Source organism: Hypanus sabinus, chromosome 31 (genome assembly GCF_030144855.1).
Source record: "Hypanus sabinus isolate sHypSab1 chromosome 31, sHypSab1.hap1, whole genome shotgun sequence".
NCBI classification, from domain to species: Eukaryota; Metazoa; Chordata; class Chondrichthyes; order Myliobatiformes; family Dasyatidae; genus Hypanus; species Hypanus sabinus.
The window spans coordinates 9,865,926-9,877,139 of NC_082736.1; the positions used below are offsets into that span (position 1 = coordinate 9,865,926).

General features: G+C 45.5%; 2 protein-coding genes across 3 annotated transcripts in view; one reads left to right on the top strand and one right to left on the bottom strand.

Moving 5' to 3' along the window:
- The window catches only part of LOC132383852 (uncharacterized), a 110,836-nt gene extending 109,446 nt beyond the window's left edge, over positions 1 to 1,390 (bottom strand). The window contains exons 1-3 of the mRNA XM_059955050.1: positions 1,104 to 1,390; positions 601 to 648; positions 53 to 385 (exon numbers count right to left, since the gene is read on the bottom strand). Of these exons, the coding sequence (XP_059811033.1) occupies positions 53 to 385; positions 601 to 648; positions 1,104 to 1,390 (668 nt within the window). The remainder of the gene's footprint in view (positions 1 to 52; positions 386 to 600; positions 649 to 1,103) is intronic.
- LOC132383853 (histone H1-like) overlaps positions 1 to 10,411 on the top strand; it is a 54,181-nt gene extending 43,770 nt beyond the window's left edge. Inside the window, exon 4 of one of the 2 annotated variants that reach the window (XR_009508777.1) lies at positions 7,867 to 8,604. The gene's annotated coding sequence lies outside the window, so the exon portion shown is untranslated. Of the gene's footprint in view, positions 1 to 7,866 lie in introns of both variants that reach the window. The other variant, XR_009508778.1, reaches the window with a different exon arrangement.
- The last annotated feature ends 803 nt before the right edge of the window (positions 10,412 to 11,214 follow it).

Below are 11,214 nucleotides of genomic sequence, written 5' to 3' on the forward strand. Positions count from 1 at the left end.
CAACTGGATGTCCTTGGGCATAATGGTGACTCGCTTGGCGTGGATGGCGCACAGGTTAGTGTCCTCAAAGAGCCCGACCAGGTAAGCCTCACTTGCCTCCTGCAGGGCCATGACGGCCGAGCTCTGGAAACGCAGATCGGTTTTGAAGTCCTGAGCGATCTCCCGGACCAGGCGCTGGAAGGGAAGCTTCCGGATGAGCAGCTCGGTGGATTTCTGGTAGCGCCGGATCTCCCTCAGAGCCACGGTGCCGGGCCGGTAGCGATGAGGCTTCTTCACTCCGCCGGTGGCAGGAGCGCTCTTCCGCGCCGCTTTGGTCGCCAACTGTTTGCGAGGAGCTTTTCCGCCAGTCGATTTGCGCGCTGTCTGCTTGGTGCGGGCCATTCTGCTTCGGAATTGAGAACACAGCCTGAAATACAGGAACAAGATAGACGAAACGAGCTCCAGCACAGGCTTTTATTCCGCTGGGAAGGGCCGGCCCATCGCTTATGATTGGCTGAACACCGACTGCCTATTAAAGGATCCACTTGCTGCGATTGGTTTATTAATTTCAAGCAGGCTGGCGGCGAATAACAATTTAGGACAAAATGGGAAACTGTTAACTGGCGGTCGGACTTCATCCAATCGGAATGCACTGTGATTGGCGCTCGATTAATTTCAAATCGCCCGCCAATTTCAGCGCACCCAGCAATGGTGCTTGATAAATTTTTATAATTTACAATTAATTCTATCACGGATTATACATTTTCAGTTTCATTTAATATCTAAATCACTCAGTTAAAATTTGAATGCATAATTACGGAATTGTTCCTCTAAACGAGGGAACTTATTTCTGACCCAGACGGACGGGAAGATTAAGATCAATATAAATGCATTCAGCATTTACGGTAATCACCGTCTGTCAAAGCAGAATCACGGCTAAATTTCAAGCGGAAGAGAAATCGATTTCAAATGTCAATAGATGAATACAGTAGGATCGATAAAAAATAATTAAAAGGTTGTGGACACGGCTCCCCCTGTGAGGCGGTGGGTGGCTCTTAGAAGAGCCTTTGTGTTGTGTTCGGGAGGAAGTGGGAGTTTTTCAGCCGCCGAAGCCATAGAGAGTGCGGCCCTGGCGTTTCAGAGCGTACACCACATCCATGGCAGTGACCGTCTTGCGCTTGGCGTGTTCAGTGTAGGTGACCGCATCCCGGATCACATTCTCCAGGAAAACCTTCAGCACCCCGCGGGTCTCCTCGTAGATCAGACCCGAGATCCGCTTGACGCCGCCACGGCGAGCCAGACGCCGGATGGCCGGTTTGGTGATGCCCTGGATGTTATCACGGAGCACTTTACGGTGCCGCTTCGCTCCGCCTTTGCCCAGTCCTTTGCCTCCTTTCCCTCTGCCAGACATGATGCTGCTTCACTCCGGTCGCTGCTCAGTGACAAACCGACTGCTGATGTCTCCTTTTATACACAGCGCCCCGACCTGCCCGAGAAACGCGCAGAGAGACAGAGGCGGGGAGGGGAGGAGACAGAGTGAGAGCGACGGACATAGTCGATAGCGGCCTCTCATCGTCCAGCTCCGCCTTCACTTTATTACGCCCGCCATTATCCGACACAAAGCGCTTCAGCAGAAAAAAAAACTCCCTCACACACAACATACAGGCTGGAGGATTTCTGGAAATTTGCTGATTCGCCCGCTTTAAATTATAGGAAGTGCTTTTCCATTTCGCAAATACCCAAGAACCCCGGTCTCTCCCTCCCCGGCCCCAGGACCAGTGCGAGCGCCCTCACACACAGCAGTTGGTGGGCGAGGGTGCAGTCACTTCCAGTGATGAGAGGGTTAATTCATTAGAACGACTATTCCTCTGGGTCGCGAGGTAAATGAAAGTCCGGTCACACAAAGGAACAGGATACATAGGCAGACACAAGGATATATATACCGTACTTCTGATGTCTTCTAAAGCCCAGGTGAAGTGGTGGCTAAGGAGCTGGTGCGAGGTGGGTGGGGGCTTCACGTACAAGGATCATTGCGGTCCCGAAGGAAAGGTGAGACAGGTCCAAGGAGGAGGGGAGCCAATATGTTTTACGGTGACGTTTTTCGTGCTACACCAAAGGGTTTAAATGAGCAGGTATGAGGTCCAACAAAGTGATTTTCAGGAACTAGGTTAAAAAGCAGGACTTCCAGCATTGTAATTACGGAATTGTGGGTCAAACCTTGTGCTGGTGTGGTGAGAAAGTGACATGCGGTGCAGTTTAATATGTTGCTGAGGAACTGATGTAGGAGGGAGGTCTTCAGATTCATGGATCAATGGGCTCCCTTCCAGGCAGGTGGGAGACCGGGACAAACAAGGCCATTTCCATCTGAATCGGAGGGGAACCAATATCCTCACCAGGATGTTTGATGGTGTTACTTGGTAGAGTTTCAACTGGAGTAGCAAGTGGGAGAATGCATGAATGACAAGACAGTCTGAAAAGAACGAGAGCAAATGTCAGGCTAACAAACATGCTGGGACCGATAGGCTGAAATTAGTTTATTTCAACATTAGGAGGATTATGTTGTCGAACAGACGGCTGACAGCTCAACGATCCTGTGTTTCATTGTTTTACATGTGAGTGGGGTTTACCAAGAGCAGGGGTTACCCCACTGGGAATGTCACAACAAACTGGAAGGCTCATTTACAGAGGCAATCTACAGTTACACTGATAGGATTATCATACTGGCCCCCAATGACCAGTGCGGGGACTTTTTCTTCCCTAGAATTGATTGGAACTTGCTTAATACTTAGATGCACAAGATTTCTTCATTGAATCTGAAGAGTGTTTGAAACATTATGTACAGAGCCCAACCAGAGGAGAGAACAGACAGGAGGAATTCGTTTTGGGAAATGAGCCAGGCCAGCTGACAGTGAAGAGTCAGTGAATATTCTGGGATCTTATTTTTTTTCTTAGTGATGAGGAAGAATAAAATCAGATCTTGTATGAAGGTACTGAATTGCAGGAGGGCAGGTTAGGACGGAGTAAGACAGAAACCACGGGGAATTGATTGGGAGCAGCCACTGTCAGACAAGTCCACATCTGACATGCGGGAGCTGTTTAAAGACCAGCAGATCCAAGTTAACCAGAGAATGGAAAGGTCAACTCAAGATTAAAGGAAGAATGATGTGGTTGAAGTCAGACCAAGTGGCTGAGGTACTAAATGAGTATGTTGTGTCAATATTTACTGAGGAAAAGGAACGGAATGTCAATGAAAACAGACTGGAGCATGCTAATATTCAGAGACGTATTGAGATTAAGGAGGAGGTTGTGCTGGGACGTCTGAAAAGCAATAAAATGGATAAGATTCCAGGACCTGAAGGCATATATCCTGCAATAGTGAAAGAAGCAAATGCGCAGATTGTTGGCGATTTGACAAGGACCTGTGTGTCCTTGATCACAACATGAGAGGTCCCACAGGACTCGAGTGTCGTAAATGTTGCAGTTTTGTTCAAGAAGGGAAATAACAGAAATCCAGGAATCTATGGGCAAGGCAGCCTCATTTCAGTGGCAGAGAACCTACTGGGGAGGATATTGAGGTACAGGATTTATGCACATTTGGAAAGGCATGGCCTGCTTAGGGACAATCAGCATGGTTTTGTGTGGGCAGATCACACTTGACAAAATTGATCGAGGTTTTGGAGGTGGTGGTATAGACTCTAAGATATAGGATCAGAATTAGGCCCATCAAATCTTCTCTTTCATTTCATCATGGCTAATCCATTTTCTCTCAACTCCCGAATCTCCTGCCTTCTCCCTGTAACCCTTCGTGATCTGACCAATCAAGAATCTACCAACCTCTGCCTTAAATATACATAAAGTCTTGGCTCCACAGCTGCCCGAGGCAACAAATTCCACAGATTCACCACTCTCTGGCTAAAGAAATTCCTCACCTGCACATTCTACAAGGATGATGCTCTATTCTGAGGCTGTGTCCTCTGTTCTTAGACACTCCCATTGTCTGCACATCCACTTTATCAAGGCCTTTCACCATTCGATAAGTTTCAATTAGGTCAGCCCTCATTGACCTAAATTCCAGTGAGTACAGGCCCAGAGCAATCAAACGCTCTTCATATGCCGAGCTGTTTCATCCTGGAGGCAACTTTGAGAATCTCCTTTGAAACACATCTAGTTTCAGCTCATCCTTCCTAAGATAAAGGGCCCACAAATGCTCGCAGTACTCCAGTGAGACCTCACCAGTACTTTACTAAGTCTCAACACTGTTATGATTGGTGCAGATATTGTGGACTGAAGGCAGGTTGCCATCTGTTCCATACTGTGTACTGACGAATATGTTGGATATTCCAGCTATTGCAGGGACATGGTTACAGAGTCTTGGACTGGGAATCTGACATTCCTACATGTTTAATGTTCCACACGGAATCGGCAAAATGGAAAGGAGCAGGATGGATTTGTTCATAACGTGCTGGTGAAGGGGTGGATACAGTGCCATCAAAAGTATTCAGTTCCCTTTAGAGGTTTTCATGTTTATTGTTCTCCAACGTTGATTCACAGTGGATTTAATTTGGCTTTATTTTCCCACACTGATCAGCAAAATGGACTCTCTGGAGTCAAAGAGAAAAACAGAACTTTACAAAGTGATCTAATTAACTGCAAATATAAAACAAAAAATAATTTAATTGCATTGGTATTCACCTCCTTCAAGTCAGTAATTAGTTGATGCACCTTTGTCAGTAATTACCATTGGCTCTGTGTGGATAGGTCCCTATCCGCTTTGCACATCTGGACACGGAAAATTTTCCCCATTCTTCTTTCCAAAACTGCTGAAGCTCTCTCTGTCAGATAGCATGTGGTTCATGAGTGAACAGATCTTTTCAAGTCCAGCCACAAATTCTCAATTGGATTGAGGTCTGGACTCTGACTTGGCCACTCCAGGACATTAACTTTGGTTTTAAGTCATTCCTGTGTAGCTTTGGTTTTATACTTGCGGTCATTCTCCTGCTAGAAAATGAATCTTCTCCTAAGTCACAGTTCACTTGCAGACTGAATTAGGTTTTCCTCCAAGAATTCACTGAATTTGGCTGCATTCAATTTACCCTCTACTTTTCTGAGCCTTTCAGGGCCTGCTACAGTGAAAACGCCCACAGCATGATGCAGCCTCACCATGCTGGGATGGTGTGTTTTTGATGCTGTGCGGTGTTTGTCTTGCGCCAAGCTTAGTGTTTAATCTGACGGCCAAAAAGCTCAATTTTGTTTCATCTGTCGATAGAACCTCCAGGTGAGATTTCATGAAAGCTGTTTTCAACAATGGCTTTCTCTTTGCTACTGTCCCAAAAAGCTGTCAGGTGAAGTATCTGGGCAACAGTTGTTGTATACACAGTCTCTCCCATCTCAGCCACTGAAGATTGTGATTTCTCTAGAGTTAGCATAGGTCTCTTGGTGGCCTCCCTCACTCGTCCCCTTCTTGCACAGTCACTCAGTTTTTGAGGATGGCCTGATTCTGGCAGATTCACAGCTCTGCCATATTTGTTCCATTTCAGGATGAGTCACTTAACTGTACTTCAAGGGATATTCAGTGACATGAAAATTTTCTTATATCCATCTCCTGAATTGTGTTTTTCAATTACCTTTTTGCAGAACTACTCAGAGTGTTAATTTGTTTTTATGGTGTAGTTTCTCCCAGGATACTGACTACCAACAGTCGTGTATTTTTACTACAATCAATTGAAACACCTTGACTCACACAGTGACCTCCACTTAACAGATAATGTAATTCCTAAAACTACTTGACTGTACCTGTGATGATTTGGGGGTGAATATTTATACAGTCAATTTTTTTGTGTTTTATATCTATAATTAATTTAAAACAATTTATGGAGATCTGTTAGGAGTGGTCTCAAGATCCTCAGGTGTTCCTCCCGATGGGATAAAGCACAAAAGGGGAAATATCAAAGAGAGATGAGAATGGAAATGAGATTGTCATGAGAGATTTAATCGGAAGCAGATTGGGGCACCACTACATTGAGTACGTTTGCTCTGTGCGCTGCAACAACCACGATCTGCCAGTGACAACCCATTCTAGTTCCATTTCCCATTCATAGACTGACACCGCCTTACAGCTGTCTTAACCAATGGTGGGGTAGTAACAGGGACAATCTGTCACTTCCTATTAATTGCTGCTTCAAATTGCCTCTGTCAAGCAAGTCCAACTCCTGGCTTTTACATATTGCTTAGCTACAAAGCCCGACAAACTCTTTCTTGTGATGGGGAGGGTCTAACTGGGTTTACTGGCATCATATAACTAACTGCTATGGGCAGATGGGGCTTTCACCCACGGTTGGTAGCTCGTCTAGTGGAAGGAAAATTCTGATCTGAAACCTCTACTGGCTTGTGGCTAGACCCATTCATGGGAAAGGCTTCGGGAGAAAACCCCGAGGAACAATCCAGAGCTGGATTCCCTGTCGGTCCGATGTTCAATGGAGACTGGCAATCCTGTGATACCATTGGTGCCTGACCCCATCGGTCTCTGCCGTTGCTCTGGATTCATCAGAGGTGTTGAGAGCCGAAGCCCCTGCATGGGTAACAGCTTGCTTTACATATTGTACTACTCTGGCTTGCAAATTGAGTTTCACAGCGAGGGTACAATATCCATGGTCGACCCTGACCCAGCAGAGGGCCATCACTACAAAGTCTGTCCATGGCCTCCTCTACTACTACGATGAGGCCAAATACAGGTTAGATGAGCAACATCTCATATTCTGACTGTGTAGCCTCCAATCTTGACAGCATGAACATTGATTTTTCCAAATTCTGGAAATCACTACCTTCTATTCCCCCCCCCCTTCCAAACTGCTCCTTTTTTTCTGACTTTTCCCCCATTCTGGTGCCATTTAACCCCTTGAATTCTCTTCACACATCTTCATGAGCTGCCCATCAACTCTCTCTGGTTCTCCACCTCCTTTGTGTCATCCCATGGTCTAACGTTCTGTACTAATGGATTCCTTTCTCTTCTTCTCTTTTCCTTTTCTACCTGTTACCCAGCTCCTCACATCATTATCCCTCCACAAACCACACCCCCACACTCACATATCCTCCTCCCCTCCCCCCACCACCTTATTCTGAATTTTGTCCCTTTCTTTCTAATCCCAGTGAAGGTTCTCAGCCTGAAATGTCGACCGTTTGCTGAGTTCCTCCAGCATTTTGTTGTCAGTTTGCTTCAGTCTGTGTATTGATCAAACTGGTACAGTTGAAGAGGAATTTGTAGAGTAGTCAGAGACAGTTTCTTTCAGCAGGATCATACCCAGGAACAGGACATTTCAGATGTAATCTGTGTAATGAGGTGGGAATACAGATAGATCTTGTGGTGAAGGATCTGTGAAGAAGTGATCACAATGTGGGAGAACTCCAGAGCCTGATTGCGGGTGAACACCAGGGTCCAGAACCAATGTCCTCAACCTAAATAAAGGCAATTACAGTGATGTAAAAGTGGAGTTGTCTGGGGCAGATAAGGTAAATAGGTGCAGGGACAGGTCAGTGATGAACAGTGGCAATGTTTAAGGAGACTGTTCATAACACTCAGCAGACATTGATACCAATTAGACAGAGGGATCAGAGACAGCAAAGAATCTTCTGTGCTGAATGGAGTTCAAATGATACATTAAATTAAAGAACATATAAAGAGGCAAGGGTTGGCGTTAGAAAAGAGGATCGGGATTTTTCCAGGAACCAGTGATGAGACAAAAGCTAAAACTAATAAGGAAAAAGCAGATAAGTTAACTCAATAATCTGCAGTAGTGTTCCCAATGGGGACACAGCAAACATCCCACAGATATCTAACGATGATATTTCAAAATTGTGCAATAATGTGTAACAATCACTATTGTTATGAAGGTACCACAGCTCTGAGGGGCCGAAGGAGCAGGAGCCGCCCCCTCCTTCCGGAGAATCGCAAGATCGCTATTAATTCGGGTCTCGGAAGTGAGAGACAATGCAATGCTTCTGACCATTGTTCTTAGAGGCACCTGTGTGTCCCTACTACGTGACAGATGCCATGGACATGAACACCCTCGGGACATGTGGGGGTGGAGATTGCATCCCCCTACTTTGATGGACAGCTACAACTCTGCAAGTAAAGATAGAAGCGGACTGCAGGATGCAGTACCCTAGCGATGCACCAGAAGAACTTGCTTGCTCAAAGCTCCCTTGAGAGCTGGAAGCCACTCAACTCCTAACACCTTTGCCTGGGGAGCGGGTGGCTGATAATACCGAGAAGGACTTCGAACTAACAACGGGGAAACCAACGCTCCCCTGGTTTTAACGGAGTGGCTTCATAAAGACACGGGAAAGTTTTCTTTTCGTTTTCACCGATCCCTCTAAAACACGTGAAACCCAACGAGTCCTCGAAAGGCTAAAGTCTGCAGACTTCTGAATGACTTTTTATATTTCCAATGGACAAAAATATTATCCCCTAGACAACAGCCGAGATTACTTCTTAATGATGATTATGACTATACCCGCGCTTTAGATTGAGTATTGGTGATGTGCATTATCTGAATGTTTGCATTAACCTTACTTTTGTGCCCCTTTATAAATAAAAACATTTGAAAATAGTGACATCAGACTTCAACGGACCTCACTATCTTTGCTGGTAAGTTCTCCAGTTACGGGATACATAACACTATCAGGAGGGAGGAACTAATGGGATGAAAAGCAAACATTACCAGGTCCCAACAACCTGCACTGGAGGGTTTCACAGGAAGTCTGGAGAGAAAGTAGAGACATTGAAGTCTGTCAAAACTCACTGTTACAGAAAGGTCCCAGTGGAGTTGAAAACCATTGAAGAAGGGTGGAAGAAAGGTGACTGTAGTCCAGTTAACTTCACTTCAGCTATTGGTGTCTATAATCTGTGAAAACATAACAAATCATTTAGAAAAGTTTAATGTCATTGAACTAAGGCAAGAGGGCTTACAGTCAGATTCACACAGCACAGAAACGAGCCCTTCAGCTCAAATGGTCCACGCTGACCAAAGTTCCCATCTGAGCTTGTGGTCAGTATCACCCTCGCCACCACATTATGGACAAGGTTATCCTCCTCCTTGTCCCATTTCCCTGCATTTGACCCATATCGTTCAAAACATTTCTGATTGGCCAGTTGTTCTCTCCAACAGGATATGGGGAAGCTTGTGATTAGAATACACGGTAAATGGAGTTTAATGTGTTAAGTGTGATGGCATGTGGTAGGAGGAATCAAAATTCACTACTATTTATGTGGAGATAAATTGTAAATAAGAGAAATAGAGTGGGGTCGAGGTGTTGCCTGCACAACAAAATAGAGACGGGTGCAGTGAGGGGTTCATAATACCACACATGACGAAGTTTCAGAGGTGAATGGCTCATGGACATTTATTGCTTGGACATGAGTGCAGAGAAACAGAGAAGTGTTGTTAGTGTCAAACAAACGAACAATGATGGATCTTGGGAAGTTAAAGCTTGTCAGGACATACCCAGTGAATGGCAGGGTCCTGAGGAGTGTTAATGAAATGATAAACCTGAAGCACAGGTAAATAGTTCCGTGCAAGTGCCAACACAGGTAGACAAGGTGGTGAAGAAGGTGCACAACATGCTTAAATTCATGGCAAAGGCTTTCAGAGGAGTTCGGACATCACATTACAGTTGTAGAAATCATAATTAAACCACACCAGGAGTAGCCTGTGCAGTTCTGGTCACCAGGAGAGGAAGGATGTGATTAAGGTGCAGAAATGATTCACAGGAATGTTACTCGGACTAGGGGCTTGAGTTACAAGGAAAGATCAGATTGAATGGGACTGTTTTCCCTGGAGTGAAGGAGGCTGAGGGGAGAAATGACAGAAGTTTATAAAACTATGAGAGGTGTAGACAAGGTAGACAGTCAGAATCACCTCCCCAGTGTAGAAGTATCAAATATGAGAAGGCACAGCTTTAAAATGCCAGGGTGAGAATTTAAAGGTGGATTTCAGGGCAGGTAAGATTTCTGTTTCCATACAAAGAGTGGTGAGGGCCGGGTTTCGGCTGCCATGGGCAGTGGTGGAAGCAGATACGATAATGACACTTAACAGGGTTTTAGATAAGCCATGAATATTCAGAGGATTGAAGCACATGAATTATACATAGGCTGGAGATTTAGTTTCATTTTGCATCCTCTTCAACACAGACAGAAGAAGGGCCTGTTCCTGTGCTATACTGTTCTGTGTTCTCATTGAGCCTGAGTGACTGGGGATTCATTAGCCGGGGTCACAGACAGGTGTATCAGTGGCAAGCAGAGAGATTGCAGGATGCTGCATTACCTGCCTGGTACCAGAGCCAAGGATGTAACTGAACAAGTACAGGCCATTCTGAAAGGGCAGGGTGAGCAGCCAGAGGACGTGTCCATATTGGTTCTAACAAAAGAGACAAAGTCCTGCAAAGAGACTCAGGGAGTTGGGGAAAAAGATAAGTAGAGTCTCTTGGGGGGGGGGGGGGATGATGGGGGTAATCCCAGTGTCACCTGCTACCGAGGGAAGAAATAAAAAGGTGGTACAGTTATATGTGTGGCTAACAAGCTGGTGCAAGACGGAGGGTTTTAGTTAAATGGATCATTTGAGTTTTTTTTTCCAGGAGAGGAGATGGGAAGAGTGAAAGGTCACTGGTGGCGTTGACGGATGTGGATTAACACAGAAGGTAAGTCCAAATAGACAAATTACAGTGTCTCAGTAGCACTACAAGTGCACAGATAAACAAGTATTAGAAGTAAGAGAAAGAATAAAAAGTTACCACAAACAGTCTAACATGAGGGGTGTCATCACTTCCCCGGCTACGGGTTGACTCATTACAGAGCCGGGGGTCAGAATGACTTCATACAGCGCTCCTTGGAGCAGCACAGTGATGTCAGTCTGTTACTGAAGATGCTCCTCTGTTCAGCCAAGGAGGCATGCAGAGGGTGAGAAACATTGTCCAGAATTGCCAGGATATCCATTGGATCGTTTGTTCTACCAGGGTCTCCAGTGTGTCCAGTTTGACTCCAATAACAGAGTCAGCCTTTCTAATCAATTTATTCTCAGATGACATCATCCGTGTTGATGCCATTGGCCCAGTACACCACTGGATAGTTAGGCCAAGTTAATGAACACAGTGGCATTGAGGGCCTGAAGTGTGCTTGTATCAGTACCGAGTGTGGAACAGTTAATGCAGATGTACTTCGAGCCTGGATTAGTACATGGCACA